At 45.5% G+C, this 24,752-nt stretch overlaps 1 protein-coding gene across 2 annotated transcripts in view; it reads left to right on the top strand.

The window, feature by feature from the left end:
* Positions 1-24,752, top strand: part of LOC139539447 (E3 ubiquitin-protein ligase RNF13-like) — a 74,068-nt gene that overhangs the window by 34,946 nt on the left and 14,370 nt on the right. For both annotated transcript variants that reach the window (XM_071342411.1, XM_071342412.1), the window contains exon 5: positions 23,346-23,433. In XM_071342411.1, coding sequence (XP_071198512.1) covers positions 23,346-23,433 — 88 coding nt within the window. The remainder of the gene's footprint in view (positions 1-23,345; positions 23,434-24,752) is intronic.

The raw sequence follows: 24,752 nt of genomic DNA, 5'->3' as shown, positions 1-24,752 counted from the left end.
GCTGTTGTGGTATCAACACAGTCCGTGCTGCTCTGCTCCCCTGACCTTAATGCCATGTGGCCTGGTGATCTCATCTCCAGGGAGTGGCACACACACACGCACACATACACATACACACACATACATACACACACACACACACACACACACACACACACACACACACACACACACACACACACACACACACACACACACACACACACACACACACACACACACACACACACACACACACACACACACACACATTGTTTCAGTGCTATAGTGCAGCTGTGCAGTATTATCAGTTGCAAAGCCCCTCCCTGCAGTTTCAATAGCTCTTATCTAATCAGAAGTCTGAACCTTGAAACAGCCCCACTTTGCAGCAGATTCTTTCCAAAAGCAAGAGGGGGAGGGAGAGAGGTTGATGCAGGGAAAGGGGGGGAGAACAAGAGAAGGAAAGAGAGACAGTGAGAGACAGCAGACTTAGTAAATGCGAGAGATGGAGGGAGAGAGATCAAGGTGTGTGAATCAAGCCTAGGGAAGAGAGGAGAGGAGGGGGGAACTGATGTGCAGCTACTGTATAAACAGTAGAGGGAGGGAGGGAGAACGGCGAGAGCCTCAGTTGGCCAGGAGAGGAAAGGCTGACAACTCCAGGTCAGGAGACGTTGGTTGTTGGCTGCACCACCGTTTTGAGGAGCCCTGATTCTGCAGTGCTGACTGACAACGCAGCAACACACACATTGACGCTGCAGTAATTACTGATGCTATCAGCTGTCTCTGTCATCACCGACAAGGCTATGGATCCCACTGTTGTGAAATGGTTTCATCAGTAGAGGAATACAGTACTTAAACATTTCATAATCTTTATTTACTTCACTCTGAGAGTATTTAGATTTCATTATACAGCTTTCTCCACTCCCTGTCCTGCCCATACACTTTCAAATCAAATTTCATTAGTCACATGCGCCGAATACAACAGGTGTAGTAGACCTTACAGTGAAATGCTTACGAGCCCTTAACCAACAATGCAGTTAAAAAAAAAAAAAAAACGGATAAGAAATAAAAGTAACAAGTAATTACTCCCAAGTGTTAACAGTTGCAGTACAGTTTGTCCACCTCTCTGCCCATAGACTAACTATCAGGCAGTCCACAGGTTTACAGTACTGTACTAGTTAATCATACATCTCCAGATGGTTCCATTTAAACAGCTCTATCCATGACCAATGAGTTTCCTCTTAACTCCTGCCTTCCACATTACCCAGCTGTCCCGTACTGGACATGTTTTCAGAACATGTTGTAGTGTCACACACACACTACCACCAATGCAAGTTCTTCCCGGTTACTCTTCGGCCATTCAAAAGGGATACGAGATCACCTCCTCTATGTTCACCTTTCACATTGTTTGGTTCCTGGTTAGTGTTTTTGTTTTTTTACCATGACATAACCAGGTTCATATAGGATACTGTTTTGTAGCCACATGCTAATTAAGTCATACGAGTCTACATTTGGAAATTGAATTGCTAGTGTTCCCTCTTTTTTTTATTTTTATATTCCCTTTCTGACATTGACTTGTGTATTTTCATATGAGGGAGAACATAGAGCACTGAGACACAGGTAATGAAATTAGCTTAATTAACAGAACTGTTGTATTTAGCACTATCTAGTAAACCATGACTCAGCGATATGACGTAGGTGCACAAAGTCAACAGCATAGTGGGGTCAATTTCCACAACTAAGAGCGTTAAAGCGTGAGGCTCAACTTCTCAGCTGTTTTTGTCCCATACCTACCCCACGCTCTAACAGTGTGAAGTGAACCCATGCACATGTGCAGATACTGTGTGTGACTGGTAGAGCGAAATCTTTCATATCTCGCTCATCTCAATATCTGCGGTGCTGCTCGTAGCCATGTAATTTCTCTTGAGTCTACTTTTTAAGTTCAAAAGGGTGATGGGATGAAAAGCACTGAAGAAAATAACAATTCTTGTTTGAATTTGTCATTTATCATCAACAATCCTCACTATACCTGAATGTTTGCACATAAGAGGTAGCTAACATCTTTCCTTGGTGACTGACGCTGACCAGTGACCACCAATAAACATTCCTTGGTTGACCCAGTTGCTTTGAGAGACATAAATTCAAACACATCCATGCTGATACTGAGCAGAACTGCAGACGCCTGAAAGCTCACATTGCACCCCACTCTGTCACCAACACATCAGGACGCTAGAGAGTCTAGCTCTGCTACACAGATGGTCCAGTCTAGGGCTGTTACGGTGACCGTATTACCGGCAGTCTCCTCTTATGCACTCTAGACATGCGTTGGTATGGTCTGGTACACTCAGGGCTCTACTGTCCCTCCATCAGGTCCTAATGGTCTGGTACTCAGGGCTCTACTGTCCCTCCATCAGGTCCTAATGGTCTGGTACTCAGGGCTCTATTGTCCCTCCATCAGGCCCTAATGGCCTGGTACTCAGGGCTCTACTGTCCCTCCATCAGGTCCTAATGGTCTGGTACTCAGGGCTCTATTGTCCCTCCATCAGGCCCTAATGGCCTGGTACTCAGGGCTCTATTGTCCCTCCATCAGGTCCTAATGGCCTGGTACTCAGGGCTCTACTGTCCCTCCATCAGGTCCTAATGGTCTGGTACTCAGGGCTCTACTGTCCCTCCATCAGGTCCTAATGGTCTGGTACTCAGGGCTCTACTGCCCCTCCATCAGGTCCTAATGGTCTGGTACTCAGGGCTCTACTGTCCCTCCATCAGGTCCTAATGGTCTGGTACTCAGGGCTCTATTGTCCCTCCATCAGGCCCTAAGGGCCTGGTACTCAGGGCTCTATTGTCCCTCCATCAGGTCCTAATGGTCTGGTACTCAGGGCTCTACTGCCCCTCCATCAGGTCCTAATGGTCTGGTACTCAGGGCTCTACTGTCCCTCCATCAGGTCCTAATGGTCTGGTACTCAGGGCTCTATTGTCCCTCCATCAGGTCCTAATGGCCTAGTACTCAGGGCTCTATTGTCCCTCCATCAGGTCCTAATGGCCTGGTACTCAGGGCTCTACTGTCCCTCCATCAGGTCCTAATGGCCTGGTACTCAGAGCTCTATTGTCCCTCCGTCAGGTCCTAATGGTCTGGTACTCAGGGCTCTACTGTCCCTCCATCAGGTCCTAATGGTCTGGTACTCAGGGCTCTACTGTCCCTCCATCAGGTCCTAATGGTCTGGTACTCAGGGCTCTACTGTCCCTCCATCAGGTCCTAATGGCCTGGTACTCAGGGCTCTATTGTCCCTCCATCAGGTCCTAATGGCCTGGTACTCAGGGCGCTATTGTATCTCTAACCACTTTGACATCAATGCAAATGCAATCCATCAAACACTCATCATCAAAACAGTATCATGCTTTTAAAACTCACCGTTAGGCAACAATATGGTGTTTGTGGATGTTGTTTCAAACCCAAACACAACGAAGTGGACATCATTTTGTCACGTTCCTGACCTGTTTTCTGTTTAGTTTTGTGTGTTAGTTGGTCAGGACGTGAGTTTGGGTGGGCATTCTATGTTATCTGTTTCTATGTTGGTTTAGGGTTGCCTGGTATGGCTCTCAATTGGAGGCAGGTGTTTGGCGTTCCTCTAATTGAGAGTCATATTTAGGTAGGCTGTTCACAGTGTTTGTTTGTGGGTGGTTGTCTCCTGTGTCTGTGTTATGTCTTACACCATACGGGATTGTTTCGGTTGTTCGTTTCGTTTCGATGTAGTATGTTTCCTGTCCGTAAGTGTTACGTGTTAGTTATGTAAGTTTATGTTCAGGTTTCGTATACGTCGTTTTCTTGTTTTGTAAATTTGAAAGTGTTTGTGTTTTCGTGTTGCCATCGTCGTATTTATAATAAAGATGGCTTATTTCCCTCAAGCTGCATTTTGGTCTGAAGATCCTTCTCTCCTCACCTCATCCGAGGATGAGGAGAGCGTCACCCGTTACAGAACCACCCACCAATCCAGAGCCAAGCAGCGTAATTTGGAGCAACGGGCAAGTATACAGGACTTGTGGAGTTGGGAGCAAATATTTAACGGAGAAGGACCATGGGCTAAAGTAAATCACCGTCCATGGGAACGGCTGGAGGCAGCTCGGAGAGCGGAGGAAAATAGAGAGAGGAACCGGCGTTATGAGGGGACGCGTCTTGCACGGAAGCCCGAAAAGCCCGTGAGTAACTCCCAAAAATTTCTTGGGGGGGGGGCTAAGGGGTAGTGGGCCTAGGGCAGGTAGGAGACCTGCGCCCACTTCCCAGGCTAACCGTGGAGAGCGGGAGTACGGGCAGACACCGTGTTACGCAGTAGAGCGCACGGTGTCTCCTGTACGTGTGCATAGCCCGGTGCGGGTTATTCCACCTCCCCGCACTGGTAGGGCTAGATTGGGCATTGAGCCAGGTGTCATGAGGCCGGCTCAACGCGTCTGGTCTCCAGTGCGTCTCCTCGGGCCGGCATACATGGCACCTGCCTTACGCATGGTTTCCCCGGTTCGCCTACACAGCCCGGTGCGGGTTATTCCACCTCCCCGCACTGGGCGGGCGACCGGGAGCATTCAACCAGGTAAGGTTGGGCAGGCTCAATGCTCAAGAGAGCCAGTACGCCTGCACGGTCCGGTATTTCCGGTGCCACCTCCCCGCCCCAGCCTAGTACCTACAGTGCCTACACTACGCACTAGGCTACCAGGGCATTTCCAGAGCCCTGTTCCTCCTCCACGCACTCTCCCTATAGTGCGTGTATCCAGTTCGGTGCCTCCAGTTCCGGCCCCACGCACTAAGCCACCTGTGCGTCTCCTAAGTCCTGTACACACTGTCACTTCTCCCCGTACTAGTCCTGAGGTGCCACCAGTGCCGGTACCACGCACCAGGTATAGAGTACGCTTTGAGAGTTCAGTGTGCCCTGTCCCTGCTCCCCGCACTAGTATGAAGGTGCGTGTCCTTAGCCCGGTGCCTCCAGTTCCGGCACCACGCACCAGGTCTACAGTGCGCCTTATCCTATCTGAGCCATCCGTCTCCCGAGCGCCATCTGAGCCATCCGTCTCCCCAGCGCCGTCTGAGCCATCCGTCTACCCAGCGCCATCTGAGCCATCCGTCTCCCCAGCGCCATCTGAGCCATCCGTCTCCCCAGCGCCGTCTGAGCCATCCGTCTGCAATGAGCCTGCAAAGCCGCCCGTCTGCCATGAGCCTGCAAAGCCGCCCGTCTGCCATGAGCCTACAGAGCCGTCCGCCAGACAGGAGCCGCTAGAGCCGTCCGCCAGACAGGAGCCGCTAGAGCCGTCCGCCAGACAGGATCTGCCAGAGCCGCCAACCAGACAGGATCTGCCAGAGCCGCCAACCAGACAGGATCTGCCAGAGCCGCCAATCAGACAGGATCTGCCAGAGCCGCCAATCAGACAGGATCTGCCAGAGCCGCCAGCCAGACAGGATCTGCCAGAGCCGCCAGCCAGACAGGATCTGCCAGAGCCGCCAACCAGACAGGATCTGCCAGAGCCGTCAGCGAGCCATGAGCAGCCAGAGCCGTCAACCTGCCATGAGCGTCCAGAGCCGTCAGCGAGCCATGAGCAGCCAGAGCCGTCAGAGAGCCATGAGCAGCCAGAGCCGTCAGAGAGCCATGAGCAGCCAGAGCCGTCAGAGAGCCATGAGCAGCCAGAGCCGTCAGAGAGCCATGAGCAGCCAGAGCCGTCAGCCAGCCATGAGCGTCCAGAGCCGTCAGCCTGCCATGAGCGTCCAGAGCCGTCAGCCTGCCATGAGCGTCCAGAGCCGTCAGCCTGCCATGAGCGTCCAGAGCCGTCAGCCTGCCATGAGCGTCCAGAGCCGTCAGCCTGCCATGAGCGTCCAGAGCCGTCAGTCAGCCATGAGCTGTCCCTCAGCCAGAAGCGGCTAGTAATTCAGAACTACCTCTCTCTCCTAAGCTATCCCTCTGTCCTGAGCTATCCCTATGTCCTGAGCTACCTTGTCCCAGAGCTGTCCTTGATTCTGGTGTTGCCCCTAAATTTAGGTGGGGTTATTTGGAGGGTGGTCATTGTGGGGAGGATAGGGAAGCGGGGATTGATTATGGTGGGGTGGGAACCACGCCCGGAGCCTAAGCCACCACCGTGGTCAGATGCCCACCCAGACCCTCCCCTGGACTTTTTGGTGATGCGTTCGGAGTACGCATCTTGAGGGGGGGGTTATGTCACGTTCCTGACCTGTTTTCTGTTTAGTTTTGTGTGTTAGTTGGTCAGGACGTGAGTTTGGGTGGGCATTCTATGTTATCTGTTTCTATGTTGGTTTAGGGTTGCCTGGTATGGCTCTCAATTGGAGGCAGGTGTTTGGCGTTCCTCTAATTGAGAGTCATATTTAGGTAGGCTGTTCACAGTGTTTGTTTGTGGGTGGTTGTCTCCTGTGTCTGTGTTATGTCTTACACCATACGGGATTGTTTCGGTTGTTCGTTTCGTTTCGATGTAGTATGTTTCCTGTCCGTAAGTGTTACGTGTTAGTTATGTAAGTTTATGTTCAGGTTTCGTATACGTCGTTTTCTTGTTTTGTAAATTTGAAAGTGTTTGTGTTTTCGTGTTGCCATCGTCGTATTTATAATAAAGATGGCTTATTTCCCTCAAGCTGCATTTTGGTCTGAAGATCCTTCTCTCCTCACCTCATCCGAGGATGAGGAGAGCGACAGCCGTTACACATTTTCTAAGGTATTGATTAATTCAAAGCGTTTAAGACGTTGAATTTAGAACAACCATACGCATATTAGAGCAGCTGCATACGCCGATATGAGTCCCCCCCCCTCCAACCGCATATTAAGCATAGCAGATTTTCATATTTTTTATATATATATATATATATATATTTAAAATGAGTTTGGTACATAAGTGGTCTAGTCTATACTAGTCTATAGTCTATATAACAAGTAATCATAATCACCTTTGAGTGTGGACTGTATTACTATGCATACTGGATGGACTGGCTACCTTATGTTACGCTCCAAACGTTCTATCCATGAGTCTGGGAGAGAACGTATAGGCCTAGGTGATGCTGTTGGTTCTTTGATTGTGCAGGGCGACTTACAGAGTTAGCCTACAATTATAGTGAATCTGTATTTGATTTTGAATAGCCTAGTAATAGGGCATTTTTTTTTTTAAATAAAAAAAACTTTCATAATTAATAGGCTGACACATTACCTTTTTCGCTATAGAATATCTCACCATCGTGAGTTTCCATCTCCTCGTTCTCCTTAATTCCTTTCTCAAGCGCGCAGAGATAGGGGCTGTCAACAGTTTTAATGAACTTCCAAGGTTGTTTATCATTCGCAACTAAATTAGCCAAATATCTCTAAATCTAGCATATAGGACCTGTTTCAAGTGATCATTGAAATGCTCAACATAGCTACTTCATATGCACACTCACTCTAGAATGGGGGAAAAATATCCTATCCATTTTAGTCAGCTAAATTCATTTGTATTAGTCTTATAAAAGAATGGCACAGGACTTGTGCATATCTTGTCAGCTACACTGAACAAAAATATAAACGCAATAATTTCAAAGATTTGACTGAGTTACAGTTCAAATAGGAAATTAGTCAATATAAATAAATGTATTCAACCCTAATCTATGGATTTCACATGACTGGGAAATAAATGTATTCAACCCTAATCTATGGATTTCACATGACTGGGAAATAAATGTATTCAACCCTAATCTATGGATTTCACATGACTCGGAAATAAATGTATTCAACCCTAATCTATGGATTTCACATGACTGGGAAATAAATGTATTCAACCCTAATCTATGGATTTCACATGACTGGGAATACAGATATGCATCTGTTGGTCACAAATACCTTAAAAAAAAGATATGGATCAGAAAACCAGTCAGTATCTGGTGTGACCACCAGTTGCCTCATGCAGCGTGACACCTCTCCTTTGCATTCGAGTTGATCAGGCTGTTGATTGTGGCCTGTGGAATGTTGTCCCACTCCTTTTCAATGGCTGTACGAAGTTGCTGGATATTGGCAGGAACTGGAACATGCTGTCGTACACGTCGATCCAGAGCATCCCACACATGCTCAATGGGTGACATGTCTGAGTATGCAGACCATGGAAGAACTGGGACATTTTCAGCTTCCAGGAATTGTGTACAGATCCTTGCTACATTGCCATCAATAAAATGCAATTGTGTTAGTTGTCCGTAGCGTATGCCTGCCCATACCGTAACCCCACCGCCACCATGGGGCACTCGGTTCAAAACGTTGACATCAGCAAACCGCTCGTCCAAACGATGCCATACATGCTACGCTGTCTGCCATCTACCCAGTACAGTTGAAACCGTAATTCATCCATGAAGAGAACACTTCTCTCGTGTGCCGGTGGCCATCGAAGGTGAGCATTTGCCCACTGAAGTCAGATCAAGACCCTGGTGAGGACAACGAACACGCAGATGAGCTTCTCCGAGACGATTTCTGACAGTTTTTGCAGAAATTCTTCGGTTGTGCAAACCCACAGTTTCATCAGCTGTCCGGGTGGCTGGTCTCAGATGATCCCGCAGGAGAAGAAGCCGGATGTGGAGGTCCTGGGCTGCGCATGTGAGGCCGGTTGGACATTCTCACAAACAACGTTGGAGACGGTTTATGGTAGATAAATTAACATTAAATTCTCTGGCAACAGCTCTGGTGGAGATTCCTGCAGTCAGTATGACAATTGCACGCTCCCTCAAACTTGAGAGATCTGTGGCATTGTGTTGTGTGTCAAAACTGTACATTTTAGTGGCCTTTTATTGTCCCCAGCACAAGGTGCACCTGTGTAATGATCGTGCTGTTTTAACCAGCTTCTTGATATGCCACACCTGTCAGGTGGATGTATTATCTTGGCAAAGGAGAAATGTTCACTAACAGGGATGTAAACAGATTTGTGCACCACAGAAATAAGCTTTTTGTGCATATGGAAAATTTCTGTGATCTTTTATTTCAGCTCATGAAGCATAGGACCAACACTTTACATGTTGCGTTTTTATAATGTTTTGTTCAGTATAAATGAACTGGCCTACAGCCTATGGCATGGTGCATAGCCAGGTAACATAGTGTAGGCTGACTCCGATTCTGTTCTTCTGAAATACATTTTCTTCATATCATGTTTTTTTGTGTTGTTGACCTAACTAAAACTATATATTTATTATGATGATTTATATTAAATGGACTTATTCGATAAAAAATAAATAATCTATATATATATCTTCCCGAAGGGATCAGAAGATTGTATGTTTGAAGGCCTGGAGATGCTAAGTGTTTATGTTAATTAATGGTCAATAGCCGTGAGACCGGCAGTCATTTGCATGATAATAACCGGCTGACAAAATGCAATGACTGCCAAAGCCCTAGTTGAGTCTCTCTATAATTCGTCATACACAGGTTATTAACCCTTCACAAAGGCTTCACGAAGATGTTATGTTCATTCGGTGGTTGTAGTTATCCTTTAGCTAACCTTGGGCTTAGCTAATGGGATAGTGAAACATTTTTGTTTCTTACCGTGGACCTCAGTTTAGAGGTTTAGACTTCAATAAAGACTCTGTCAAGCTAACGGTAAAGGAAATGCATCATTAAAGTGCTTTTGTTTTATTGTCACACAGGAATTACAGTAACTAACAATAATGGCTGTTCAATTCTGATCGAGGATGTTGTTACTCTGGTGCTTGTTTGCAGACATTTGGTGCCTTCAGGCTGGGATTAAGAAAAGAGCTTTGTGTGTGTGTGTGTGTGTCCGTCCATCCAAGCATGCGTGTGTATGTGTGCTATCGATTTCTCATTGTGAGGTTTCATGTCTCGGTAGGCTCTGATTTGCACCTTTTTTTCTTTGCATTCTCTCTCTCTCTGTCTCTCTGTCTCTCTGTCTCTCTGTCTCTCTCTCTCTCTCTCTCTCTCTCTCGCGCTCTCTCGCTCTCTCGCTCTCATTCCGCAGTGAGGAATGCACTGAATGTCCTTATCTCTGCCCATGCAAACATTCTGTGAGCCAGTAGAGGTTGAATTCCTCTCAAATTCCAGGCAGACTACACACTGGCATTAGAGGAGAAGCAGCTTGAGTGTCCTCTCACCAGTACACGAGGACCCTTCAAAACCGCTTAAATAACATGAAAAAACCCTTAATAACATGAAAAAAGCCAAACGCTTATAGAATACTTTACAAAATCCCCAAAGGATGCTTATTTGCAGTGCGGCTGGTGGCAACGTCATTTAGCTGAGTCTACCTTTTAAGAACACTGAACAACATTTGAACAACATAAATGCTAAGTCTAGCTCCTCACTTCAACCACCATCATAGCGTTGTCAAGGATTTTCCCCCAAAACCATCCCAATTAAGGGGCTCCCGAGTGGTGCAGCAGTCTAAGGCTCTGCATCTCAGTGATAGAGGCTTTACTACAGACACCCTGGTTCAGCGGTCTAAGGCACTGCATCTCAGTGCTAGAGGCTTTACTACAGACACCCTGGTTCAGCAGTCTAAGGCTCTGCATCTCAGTGATAGAGGCATCACTACAGACACCCTGGTTCAGCGGTCTAAGGCTCTGCATCTCAGTGCTAGAGGCTTTACTACAGACACCCTGGTTCAGTGGTCTAAGGCACTGCATCTCAGTGCTAGAGGCTTTACTACAGACACCCTGGTTCAGCGGTCTAAGGCACTGCATCTCAGTGCTAGAGGCTTTACTACAGACACCCTGGTTCAGCGGTCTAAGGCTCTGCATCTCAGTGCTAGAGGCTTTACTACAGACACCCTGGTTCAGCGGTCTAAGGCTCTGCATCTCAGTGCTAGAGGCTTTACTACAGACACCCTGGTTCAGCGGTCTAAGGCTCTGCATCTCAGTGGTAGAGGCTTTACTACAGACACCCTGGTTCAGCGGTCTAAGGCACTGCATCTCAGTGCTAGAGGCTTTACTACAGACACCCTGGTTCAGCAGTCTAAGGCTCTGCATCTCAGTGATAGAGGCATCACTACAGACACCCTGGTTCAGTGGTCTAAGGCACTGCATCTCAGTGCTAGAGGCTTTACTACAGACACCCTGGTTCAGCGGTCTAAGGCTCTGCATCTCAGTGCTAGAGGCTTTACTACAGACACCCTGGTTCAGCGGTCTAAGGCACTGCATCTCAGTGCTAGAGGCTTTACTACAGACACCCTGGTTCAGTGGTCTAAGGCACTGCATCTCAGTGCTAGAGGCTTTACTACAGACACCCTGGTTCAGCGGTCTAAGGCACTGCAGCTCAGTGCTAGAGGCTTTACTACAGACACCCTGGTTCAGCGGTCTAAGGCTCTGCATCTCAGTGCTAGAGGCTTTACTACAGACACCCTGGTTCAGTGGTCTAAGGCACTGCATCTCAGTGGTAGAGGCTTTACTACAGACACCCTGGTTCAGCGGTCTAAGGCTCTGCATCTCAGTGCTAGAGGCTTTACTACAGACACCCTGGTTCAGTGGTCTAAGGCACTGCATCTCAGTGCTAGAGGCTTTACTACAGACACCCTGGTTCAGCGGTCTAAGGCACTGCATCTCAGTGCTAGAGGCTTTACTACAGACACCCTGGTTCAGCGGTCTAAGGCACTGCATCTCAGTGATAGAGGCGTCACTACAGACACCCTGGTTCAGTGGTCTAAGGCACTGCATCTCAGTGCTAGAGGCTTTACTACAGACACCCTGGTTCAGCGGTCTAAGGCACTGCATCTCAGTGATAGAGGCGTCACTACAGACACCCTGGTTCAGTGGTCTAAGGCACTGCATCTCAGTGGTAGAGGCTTTACTACAGACACCCTGGTTCAGCGGTCTAAGGCTCTGCATCTCAGTGCTAGAGGCTTTACTACAGACACCCTGGTTCAGCGGTCTAAGGCTCTGCATCTCAGTGCTAGAGGCTTTACTACAGACACCCTGGTTCAGTGGTCTAAGGCACTGCATCTCAGTGCTAGAGGCTTTACTACAGACACCCTGGTTCAGCGGTCTAAGGCACTGCATCTCAGTGCTAGAGGCTTTACTACAGACACCCTGGTTCAGCGGTCTAAGGCACTGCATCTCAGTGATAGAGGCATCACTACAGACACCCTGGTTCAGTGGTCTAAGGCACTGCATCTCAGTGCTAGAGGCTTTACTACAGACACCCTGGTTCAGTGGTCTAAGGCACTGCATCTCAGTGCTAGAGGCTTTACTACAGACACCCTGGTTCAGCGGTCTAAGGCTCTGCATCTCAGTGCTAGAGGCTTTACTACAGACACCCTGGTTCAGTGGTCTAAGGCACTGCATCTCAGTGGTAGAGGCTTTACTACAGACACCCTGGTTCAGCGGTCTAAGGCTCTGCATCTCAGTGGTAGAGGCTTTACTACAGACACCCTGGTTCAGCGGTCTAAGGCTCTGCATCTCAGTGCTAGAGGCTTTACTACAGACACCCTGGTTCAGTGGTCTAAGGCTCTGCATCTCAGTGCTAGAGGCTTTACTACAGACACCCTGGTTCAGCGGTCTAAGGCTCTGCATCTCAGTGCTAGAGGCTTTACTACAGACACCCTGGTTCAGCGGTCTAAGGCTCTGCATCTCAGTGCTAGAGGCTTTACTACAGACACCCTGGTTCAGTGGTCTAAGGCACTGCATCTCAGTGCTAGAGGCTTTACTACAGACACCTTGGTTCAGCGGTCTAAGGCAAGGGGCGTCACTACAGACCCTGGTTCCATTCCAGGTTGTATCACAGCGGTCTAAGGCACTGCATCTCAGTGCTAGAGGCGTCACTACAGACACCCTTGTTCGATTCCAGGGTGTATCACAACCGGCCGTGATTGGGCACACAATTGGCCCAGTGTTGTCCGGGTTTGGCCGGTGTAGGCCGTCATTGTAAATAAGAATTTGTTCTTAACTAACTTGCCTAGTTAAATAAAGGTTAAATAAAACATGTAAAAAATGTAATGAGCGGTAACATGATGATTTGTATCAATCGCGGGGCGTTTGTTTTGCCAACTCTGCCATCACATGTAGCCTACACTGTACATTGTGCTGTACAAAACCACCACAACGGTCTCTTGTACTGTACAAAACCACCACAACGGTCTCTTGTACTGTACAAAACCACCACAACGGTCTCTTGTACTGTATAAAACCACCACAACGGTCTCTTGTACTGTACAAAACCACCACAACGGTCTCTTGTACTGTACAAAACCACCACAACGGTCTCTTGTACTGTATAAAACCACCACAACGGTCTCTTGTACTGTACAAAACCACCACAACGGTCTCTTGTACTGTACAAAACCACCACAACGGTCTCTTGTACTGTACAAAACCACCACAACGGTCTCTTGTACTGTACAAAACCACCACACAACGGTCTCTTGTACTGTACAAAACCACCACACAACGGTCTCTTGTACTGTACAAAACCACCACACAACGGTCTCTTGCAATTGAATCAACGGGCAACTACACCCTCCATTTTTTTTGTAGGGAGGGATTGTTCCCAGACATATCCTGATATGCTTTAAGCGTTTTTGTGAACTTAGAACTTCTAATTCTTTGTTTTTCTATAAAAAGTGAGTGAAAACCTGAAAATGAACAGGAAAACTCGGAAACCAGGAAAAATAAAAAACGTAATTGATCAATCTGATTTTATAAGGTTGTTCTCTAACAATAACACCCCTTTTTGAGATAGTGCAACGGCTTACATTTTTTCCCTTCAAACAGTCAATGTAAGTATGATATTGTAACGTTAAAGTGTAATTATTTGTGAGGGTAGGTCATTGTAGACTACTTGCTCAGCCCGCAAATTCAAAGATAACATTTAAATGTTGAGCATCCTCCACTTTCCCGGGCCAATATTATTTTAATTCGGGGCCAGTAGGTTTCGGCTGGTAATGGCCTGGTGTGCCGCTGGGAAATGTACCTGAATGTCAAGCTCTGCAAGGGCCATGCTAATTTTAAAATATGGCTAGTTATTATTAGCCTGGTTCTCGATGGAATGCAGGTACATTGTGGGGAATGGTTTCCCAAAAGCATCTTAATAAGGCGAAGTTCATCTTCAGAACCGTAGTAGGAGCATCGCTAAATATCTGCGCTATTTCACAAAACCATCGTTGTTAACGTTGCACTTGAAAATGCTTGGAATCTTACCGCCTGCCTCAGACTAGTCGTAGAACAGCCTAGTGCATCGTTAGATGGCCCCCCCTCTCTCCCGTGTCACTTTATACAAAGAAGATCTCTGTTAAACATAATCACATGGTTTTCTTCTCTCTGTGACCTCCGATAACTTTAAAATTATTATTTTTCATTTTATTTAACCTTTTATTTAACGAGGCAAGTCAGTTAAGAACAAATTCTTACTTACAATGACGGCCTACACCGACCAAACCCGGACGACGCTGGGCCAATTGTGCGCCGCCGCCTATGTCTTTGCAATTGATACAGGGCGTGTATAAAACGCTTCAAATGAAAACTGAGATGACTGCATTCAAATATAAACAGTAGGCAAAAGGCTTATTTCAATCATATTGAAATATATTTAATGTGCAATCAATTGTTCCATTATGTTTCTTGTAGGATACGGTCTGTAATTTGTCTCCAATATATTTCATGATGTGTAGTCTAATGATGTACCAAATCTGTGATTTCAGTCCATTTTTATTGGAAAAGCATTAGAATAATCCAGCCGTAGGTGCTCATATCTCTGTAGGTGCTGATCCGTCATCGGTATTGTGAAATATTTCTTATGTTAAGGTAAGATTTGAATGTAGAAAGCTGATCTGGGAGCAGCGCTCCCTTTCTTTTGATACTGTCAGTATCGACAAATGCTCCAACGACGCACTTTCCGTCGCTGTCGGAAAACCAAGCACAGGTCATTCTCGCCGTGCAGCTGCAACAAAAAACAAAATTGGTGTGACCAAATCATGTGCTGGTGCCATCAACTGAAAAAGTCGGTAGCACCAGTGGGAAAAGTTAGTCGAGAACTCTTGCCTCATTGGGTTGGAATTATCTCCTCTGTTTCTGTGTGTAAGCTTTTTATGCAGTGGGAATGAAGGGGGTGGGTTGAGACAGCATCAGGGCTGTTAGACTTCACAAGAATTATCTGCTGGCTTTCTCTGTCTCTCTTCAAAGGCAGCCTCCTTAAGGAGACACACAAAGAAGCACGCACACACACACACGCATAGACGCGCACACACGTTCACACACAAATACACCCACACGAATCAGAGCGCAGAAAATGACAGTGACTAACAAAAGGCTGCGCTAATGTCTGCTATCATCTTGATTCAGTCAAACAACTCTTTGCTCATCTGCTTTGTCTGAATGAACAATTACATTTTGTTATCTTAGCATAGCAACAGAAAATGATACCAGAATATTGGGTACAATGTGGGGAGTGAAAGCCTAGAATAACCTATAGGCTCAGGGCTTAAACAAGCTATCGCTAGGCTACTTTGGTGCAGTCAGTGGATGGGGGGGTTCTGTATACAACACAGCATCTCTGAAAGCCACTGAGAGAGCCACACATCCATTATTTATCTCAACAGATGAGGTTCGCCGCTCCGGCTATCTGGGCTCACAGCGAGTTCCGTGTGACTGAGAGAACCTGATTTCTCAGCTCTCTTCATGGTTTATTTTGTTACAGTATTTCCCTGTGCCTCACTCTCACTTGCAATTTACACCAAGGATAACACATCTTTACCCCCAAAACATTTATGAGGGGACTTCTTAGAAGGATTTGATTCCTTTTTATGTTTTGTTTTTGTAAGTGAAGTTGGACGCATGTGGTTATAACATCTATAGTGATTCGAGCGTCTAATATGAAATTTTTCCCCCTGTTTTGCAATTGTAGCATCCTTGCACACTACACTTACATCCTTTCACTTACACACTATACTTACACACTATACTTACACACTATACTTACACACTACACCTACACACTACACTTACATCCTTTCACTTACACACTACACTTACATCCTTTCACTTACACACTTCACTTACACACCACACTTACATCCTTTCACTTACACACTACACTTACACACTTCACTTACACACTACACTTACACACTTCACTTACACACTACACTTAGACACTTCACTTACATCCTTTCACTTACACACTATACTTACACACTTCACTTACACACTACACTTACACACTACACTTACACACTACACTTACACACTACACTTACACACTACACTTACACACTACACTTACACACTACACTTACACACTTCACTTACATCCTTTCACTTACATCCTTTCACTTACATCCTTTCACTTACACACTATACTTACATCATTTCACTTAGTGTAATTGTACATTTAAGTATTTGATTTGGTCTTGATTGGATTTAAAGCCTTGGATCTATGTAGTTAGGGGAGGGTGTGGGGTTTTGGCATCTCCATTAACTGGACGTTTAAAAACCGTAAGACCTTGGTGTGTTTATGCAATAATTTGGCTGTAGCTAAAAGGTGCGTGCGCACGTGCGTGTTCGGACGAGAGAGAGAAACTAGTACAGACCACAGCAGGGTGGAAGGGGGAAAAAAACTCCCTGTAGTTTACCACACTTACTGTGACAGTCTGTTTGGCTGTCTACTCTGTGAGTAAAGGAAACAGGCTATTGCCTTTTTACACAAGCACACACACACACACACACACACACACACACACACCACAATATCACAGGCTTCCTCAACAATTTCAACCATGACTTAAACTGGAATTCTGCATCAACCATAACAGGTTGCCTTGCCAACCCAGCCTGCGTGCGTATAGGCCATGATGATCCACACAGAGAAAGACCATGCAGGTCTGAACAAAATGGCTGCCAAACAGGAAATACCTCAACTAAGCATGAAAGTATGCATATACAGCGCATTCGGAAAGTATTCAGACCCCTTAACTTTTTCCACATTTTGTTACGTTACAGCCTTATTCGAAAATGTATTTTAATCTACACACAATACCCCATAATGACATCACAATACCCATGATGCCACTCAAGGACATTCAGAGACTTGTCCCGAAGCCACTCTTGCATTTGTCTTGGCTGTGTGCTTAGTAGGGTTGCACATTTTGGGGAATATTCAGAGGTGTAAACTTTCCTTTGAAATTAACGGGAATAAATGGGAATTAACGGAAATATATGCAAATTAATACCATAATACTATAGATGTTTTTTTGCATTGGTTATATTTTACCATATCATATGGAGACAGAAACAAACATTTCAACATATAATATGTAGACATAATTGCAAATGATTAAATCATTCCAATAGATTTTTTTTTTTTTTTTTTTTATGAATTGAACTTTAATTCAATTAGTTGACTCTTCACATGGGATGATTTCACTGAACATCAAAAGAAAGGGAATATTGAATGATCCCCAATGATCCATCGCATCTCCCAAAAACGTTTTCAACATACATCTGTAAAATTAAAACTTTGGTTGTCTTCTTCTCAGGCTTCCATGTCTTCACCCTGGACCTCCAATGTCCACCTCTTAAACATCAGACTCTGAGGCCTCATCTTCACTGTCACTTTCCAACCTTGTTGAGGATGGCTCATTGTCAGGCTCAAAAAGCCTCAAATTTGCCCGGATGGACACCAATTTTTCAACCCCTGTATTGGTCAGCCTATTGCGTACTTTGGTGTGTGTGTTCCCAAACAAGGACCAGTTGCGCTCTGAGGTGGCTGATGTCGGTGGGATTTGGAGTATGATGAAGGCAACAGGAGAAAGAGCTTCAGATCCACAAAGTCCCTTCCACCAGGTGGCTGATGAGATATGTTGACACGACTGCCATATTACATCTCCATCCCAAAGCTCTTGCTTGGAAGTGTACTTCACCAGACTGCCAAGAACCTTGCCTTCATCCAGGCCAAGGTGGCGAGACACGGTAGTGATGACACCAAAAGCCTTGTTGATCTCTGCACCAGAGAGGATGCTCTTGCCAGCATACTTGGGGTCCAACATGTACGCTGCGGCGTGTATGGGCATCAGGCAGAAGTCTTCACGCTTTTTGATGTATTTCAGAACTGCAGTTGCATCTGCTTGGAGCAACAGTAAAGTGGGCAGGGCAGTACGGATTTCTTCTCTTACGTCTGCAAGCAGAGACTGAACATCAGACAGGATGGCATTGTCTCCCTCAATCCATGCAATGGCTACTGCTATAGGTTTCTGGAGTTTCAGGCTGCTTACCACTCTCTGCCAAAATACATAATCCAGGAGGATCCTCTTGATGGGGCTGTCCATATCAGCAGACTGTGATATGGCCATTTCTTGGAGAGACTCCTTTCCCTCCAGGAGACCGTCAAACATGATTGACAACACCACCCCAACAGGTGTTGCTGGGCAGCTTCAATGTGGTGCTCTTATTCTTCTCATTTTGCTTGGTGAGGTAGATTGCTGCTATAACTTGATGACCCTTCACATACCTAACCATTTCCTTGGCTCTCTTGTAGAGCGTATCCATTGTTTTCAGTGCCATGATGTCCTTGAGGAGCAGATTCAATGCATGAGCAGCACAGCCAATGGTTGTGATGTGAGGGTAGGACTCCTCCACTTTAGACCAAGCAGCCTTCATGTTCGCAGCATTGTCTGTCACCAGTGCAAATACCTTCTGTGGTCCAAGGTCATTGATGACTGCCTTCAGATCATCTGCAATGTAAAGACCGGTGTGTCTGTGCTCTCGTAGAATACTGGTTGAGGGGTGGTGATGTAGTTAATTATTACTTTCCCACGAAAATTCGACCATCCATCAGAGATGATTGCAATACAGTCTGCTTTCTCTATGATTTGCTTGACCTTCACTTGAACTCTGCATCCAGCAAATGAGTAGATAAAGCATGTCTGGTTGGAGGGGTGTATTCTGGGCGAAGAACATTCAGAAATCCCTTCCAATACACATTGCCTGTGAGCATCAGAGGTGAACCAATTGCATACACAGCTCGAGCAAGACATTCATCAGCATTTCTCTGATTACATTCCTCCATTGAGTAAAAAAAAACTTCTGATTCCAGGAGGACCATGAGCTGTTGCTATCGATAAGGTGTCTGATTCATCGTTTTCACCTCGAATAGAAGTAGAGGGACTTTTGTCAGAGGTAGCTTGTTGTGAGCGCTGAGGGAACTTTATGCACTTGGCCAGATGATTCTGCATCTTTGTTACATTCTTCACATATGATTTGCCACAGTATTTTCAAATGTACACAGCTTTTCCTTCTACATTAGCTGCAGTGAAATGTCTCCACACATCAGATAGTGCCCGTGGCATTTTCCTGTAAAGATTAGGGGGGAATAAAAAAAATAAAAATAAAAAATACAATCCCATGTACAGATAAATAGTTAAGCAGTTAGATTAAACAACTCCTTTGTAAGATAAATATTTTAAAAGGAAACGTATGGAAACAGGTGAATTAATACTCCTCAGTTAGCAGGCTCAAGCAAGCTAAAACCCACATGGTAGCAAAAACTAACTAGCAGAAATTGTTAGAAATGTTTTAAACACACTTTGCTGTAGGCTACTATTTACTAAATATATTCACCCCACCCAGTATTGTAATCAAAACTTACCAGAAAGCATGTAGTCCTTGGCTCAGACAGTGAAGTAGTGTGGGCTCAATAGCATCTCATTAGTGTGCAAGATCTTGAGAATCAGCTGTACATGTGATGGAAGAATGCACTGTGCATGTAGAGGGTTGCAATTCCATTGAATTGGGGATAGTTTAACCAAAATATGGCACAACACCTAGTATTGCCTTGTGTATCCTACAGAAAGGTTCACTGTTATAAACTAACTTTTTTTGATGAATTTAAGCAGAGTTCCCCAAAATCCAGAGCTTAGTTTCCATGGAAAATTTCTGGGGAAATTCTGGAAATTTACTGGAAAGTTTCTGACCCTTTGCAACCCTAGTGCTTAGGGTCGTTGTCCTGTTGGAAGGTGAACCTTTGCCCCAGTCTGAGGTCTTGAGCGCTCTAGAGCAGGTTTTCATCAAGGATGTCTCTGTACTTTGCTCCGTTCATCTTTCCCTCACATCCTGACTAGTCTCCCAGTCCCTGCCACTGGAAAAACCTCCCCACAGCATGATGCTGCCACCATGCTTCACCGTAGGGATGGTTTCCTCCAGAAGTGATGCTTGGCATTCAGGCCAAAGAGTTCAATCTTGGTTTCATCAGACCATAGAATCTTGTTTCTCATGGTCTGAGAGTCGTTTAGGTGCCTTTTTGGCAAACTCCAAGCAGGCGGTCATGTGTCTTTTGCCGAGGAGTGGCTCCCGTCTGGTCACTCTACCATAAAGGACTGATTGGCGGAGTGCAGCAGAGATGGTTGTCCCTCTGGAGGGTTCTCCCATTTCCACAGAGGAACTCTGGAGCTCTGGCAGAGTGACCATCGGGTTCTTGGTCACCTCCCTGACCAAGGACCTTCAGAAATGTTTTGGTACCCTTCCCCAGATCTGTGCCTCAACACAATCCTGTTTCAAAGCGCTACGGACAATTCCTTCGACCTGACATGCACTGTCAACTGTGGGACCTTATATAGACAGGTGTGTGCCTTTCCAAATCATGTCCAATTAATTGAATTTACCACAGGTGGACTCCAAGTTGTAGAATCACCTCAATGATGATCAATGGAAACAGGATGCACCTGAGCTCAATTTCAGGGCTCATTCTGTTTTTTATGTTTAATACATTTGCAAAAAAATTCAAAAAATCTTTTTTGAGAAAAAAAAGAAGATTTAATCAATTTTAGGATAAGGTTGTAAAGTAACAAAATGTGGAAAAATTCAAGGGGTCTGAATACGTCCCCTTTTTTCATCCATAGCCTAGTGGCAGTTTGTGAATATAAATGAAGGCTGTAAAGCTTAATTCATGGGGTTTCCCATGAGGGGCATCAAGTTTTTCCTGTTTTGGAGCCTCTGTTGTAGCAGGGACACAGTTACATGAGGGAGAGGAGCCAATGTTTACCACTGCAGGGGAAGCTGTTGTATTTTAAACTCAAGCCTGTTGTCTTTTTCTTTTCTTCTCCGGAGAGTACTTTCTGGGAAGAAGGTCCTAAACAGATGAGTTGTTAGTAGTGAAATGTCAAAACAGTTTTCGACATGGAGCCGTAGCACACTCCCAGGTTCCATGACTACATGTCAACAGTGTTAACCTGTAGGGCACATTGTTATTACTGGAGTCTGCCAGTACATGTCATAACTTTACATACCCTCTATAAGTTAATGCATACCATCGACTCTATGAAGTAAGTTATTTTAGCCTTTATATTTCTTTCGGGAATGCTATGTGTTTAGCCACATTACATGCTATGCTAATTATGTCGATTAAGGCAGCCCCCCCCGCACCTCTCTGATTCAAGAGGTGTTGGGTTAATTCATAAGACACATTTTCAGTTGAAGGCATTCAGTTGTACAACTGACTAGGTATCCTCCCTATTTTCATTCTATCCTCGTTGTCCTTCGTGTTTTGGTGTGGCCATATAGCATGTCATTGTCATTATACACACAGTGCACCTATGGACAAGACGTCTGAGCGGCCATTGACACGTATTTAACCACACACTCACTCCCTGCCCCGAAGGGATGTCAGTTACAGTAGAGTTCAATCCCTCCCCTTAAGCCAGAAGGCCTATCACAGGGCCCACAGAGTATGGGTGATGGAGTTGGAATGAGGGCTTGGCAGAGGCGTTGGGGACCGTACGGAGATGGTTACTGCAGTATAGATACAGTATAGAGATAGTTACTACAGCATAGAGATAGTTACCGCAGTATGGATACAGTATAGAGATAGTTACTGCAGTATGGATACCGTATGGAGATAGTTACTGCAGTATAGATACAGTATGGAGATAGTTACTGCAGTATGGATACAGTATGGAGATAGTTACTACAGTATGGAGATAGTTACTGCAGTATGGATACAGTATGGGGATAGTTACTGCAGTATGGATACAGTATGGAGATAGTTACTGCAGTATGGATACAGTATGGAGATAGTTACTGCAGTATGGATACAGTATGGAGATAGTTACTGCAGTATGGATACAGTATGGAGATAGTTACTGCAGTATGGATACAGTATGGAGATAGTTACTGCAGTATGGAGATAGTTACTACAGTATGGATACAGTATAGAGATAGTTACCGCAGCATAGAGATAGTTACTACAGTATGGGGATAGTTACTACAGTATGGATACAGTATGGGGATAGTTACTACAGTATGGATACAGTATAGAGATAGTTACTGCAGTATGGATACAGTATATAGATAGTTACTACAGTATGGATACAGTATAGAGATAGTTACTGCAGTATGGATACAGTATAGAGATAGTTACTACAGTATGGATACAGTATAGAGATATTTACTACAGTATGGGGATAGTTACTACAGTATGGATACAGCATAGAGATAGTTACTACAGTATGGATACAGTATGGATACAGTATAGAGATAGTTACTGCAGTATGGATACAGTATAGGGATAGTTACTGCAGTATGGATACAGTGTAGAGATAGTTACTACAATATGGGGATAGTTACTACAGTATGGATACAGCATAGAGATAGTTACTACAGTATGGATACAGTATGGATACAGTATAGAGATAGTTACTACAGTATGGATACAGTATAGGGATAGTTACTGCAGTATGGATACAGTATAGGGATAGTTACTGCAGTATGGATACAGTATAGGGATTGTTACTACAGTATGGATACAGTATAGAGATAGTTACTACAGTATGGATACAGTATAGAGATAGTTACTGCAGTATAGGGATAGTTACTGCAGTATGGATACAGTATAGGGATAGTTACTGCAGTATGGATACAGTATGGGGATAGTTACTACAGTATGGATACAGTAGAGAGATAGTTACTACAGTATGGATACAGTATAGAGATAGTTACTGCGGTATGGGGATAGTTACTACAGTATGGGGATAGTTACTACAGTATGGGGATAGTTACTACAGTATGGATACAGTATGGGGATAGTTACTACAGTATGGATACAGCATGGGGATAGTTACTACAGTATGGATACAGTATAGAGATAGTTACTGCAGTATGGATACAGTATAGAGATAGTTACTGCAGTATAGGGATAGTTACTACAGTATGGATACAGTATATAGATAATTACTACAGTATGGATACAGTATAGAGATAGTTACTACAGTATGGATACAGTATATAGATAGTTACTGCAGTATGGAAACAGTATGGGGATAGTTACTACAGTATGGGGATAGCTACTGTCTGATCCTGTGAATATAAGAGTCGATGTGTGTTTAGGTGAGCTGGCTGAACACACACTGATCCATAGGAACCACACACACACTGAACACAAATATTTTGTCTCCCGCAGGTGCTTAATGCCCAGAAGGCCGGGTACAAGTCGGCCATTGTTCACAACGTGGACTCTGATGACTTAATCAGCATGGGATCCAATGACAGTAAGTCCCCCCCTCTTGACAATCCTCCTCCTCTGCACAAACACACAAACAAACATGCAGCAGCACTACACACAGTCGTCTGTTCATTTGGGGAGTAGAGGGGTAGTGGAGTAGAGGGTTAGTGGAGTAGAGGGGTAGTGGAGTAGAGTAGAGTAGAGGTAGAGGGGTAGTGGAGGTAGAGGGGTAGTGGAGGTAGAGGGGTAGTGGAGGTAGAGGGGTAGTGGAGTAGAGGGGGAGTGGAGGGGGAGTGGAGGGGTAGAGGAGTAGAGGAGTAGTGGAGTAGAGGGGTAGTATAGTAGAGGTAGAGTAGAGGGGTAGTGGAGTAGAGGAGTAGTAGAGTAGAGGTAGTGGAGTAGAGGGGTAGTAGAGTAGAGGTAGAGTAGAGGGGTAGTATAGTAGAGGTAGAGTAGAGGGGTAGAGGGGTAGAGGGGTAGTGGAGTGGAGGGGTAGTGTAGTAGTGGAGTGGAGGGGTAGTGTAGTAGTGGAGTGGAGGGGTAGTGTAGTGGAGTGGAGGGGTAGTGTAGTAGTGGAGTGGAGGGGTAGTGTAGTAGTGGAGTGGAGGGTAGTGTAGTAGTGGAGTGGAGGGATAGTATAGTAGTGGAGGGGTAGTGTAGTAGTGGAGTGGAGGGGTAGTGTAGTAGTGGAGTGGAGGGGTAGTGTAGTAGTGGAGTGGAGGGGTAGTAGTGGAGTGGAGGGGTAGTATAGTAGTGGAGTGGAGGGGTAGTATTGTTGTGGAGTAGAGGGGTAGTATTGTTGTGGAGTAGAGGGGTAGTATAGTAGTGGAGGGGTAGTGTAGTATAGTAGTGGAGGGGTAGTGTAGTATAGTAGTGGAGGGGTAGTGTAGTATAGTAGTGGAGGGGTAGTGTAGTAGTGGAGGGGTAGTGTAGTAGTGGAGTGGAGGGGTAGTGTCGTAGTGGAGTGGAGGGGTAGTGTAGTAGTGGAGTGGAGGGGTAGTATAGTAGTGGAGGGGTAGTATAGTAGTGGAGGGGTAGTATAGTAGTGGAGGGGTAGTATAGTAGTGGAGGGGTAGTGTAGTAGTGGAGTGGAGGGGTAGTGTAGTAGTGGAGTGGAGGAGTAGTGTAGTAGTGGAGTGGAGGGGTAGTATAGTAGTGGAGGGGTAGTATAGTAGTGGAGTGGAGGGGTAGTATAGTAGTGGAGTGGAGGGGTAGTGTAGTAGTGGAGTGGAGGGGTAGTGTAGTAGTGGAGTGGAGGGGTAGTGTAGTAGTGGAGTGGAGGGGTAGTGTAGTAGTGGAGTGGAGGGGTAGTATAGTAGTGGAGTGGAGGGGTAGTATAGTAGTGGAGGGGTAGTGTAGTAGTGG

The sequence above is a fragment of the Salvelinus alpinus genome, chromosome 15 (genome assembly GCF_045679555.1).
Source record: "Salvelinus alpinus chromosome 15, SLU_Salpinus.1, whole genome shotgun sequence".
Taxonomy (NCBI): Eukaryota; Metazoa; Chordata; class Actinopteri; order Salmoniformes; family Salmonidae; genus Salvelinus; species Salvelinus alpinus.
This window is presented reverse-complemented; position numbering and strand designations above follow the sequence as displayed.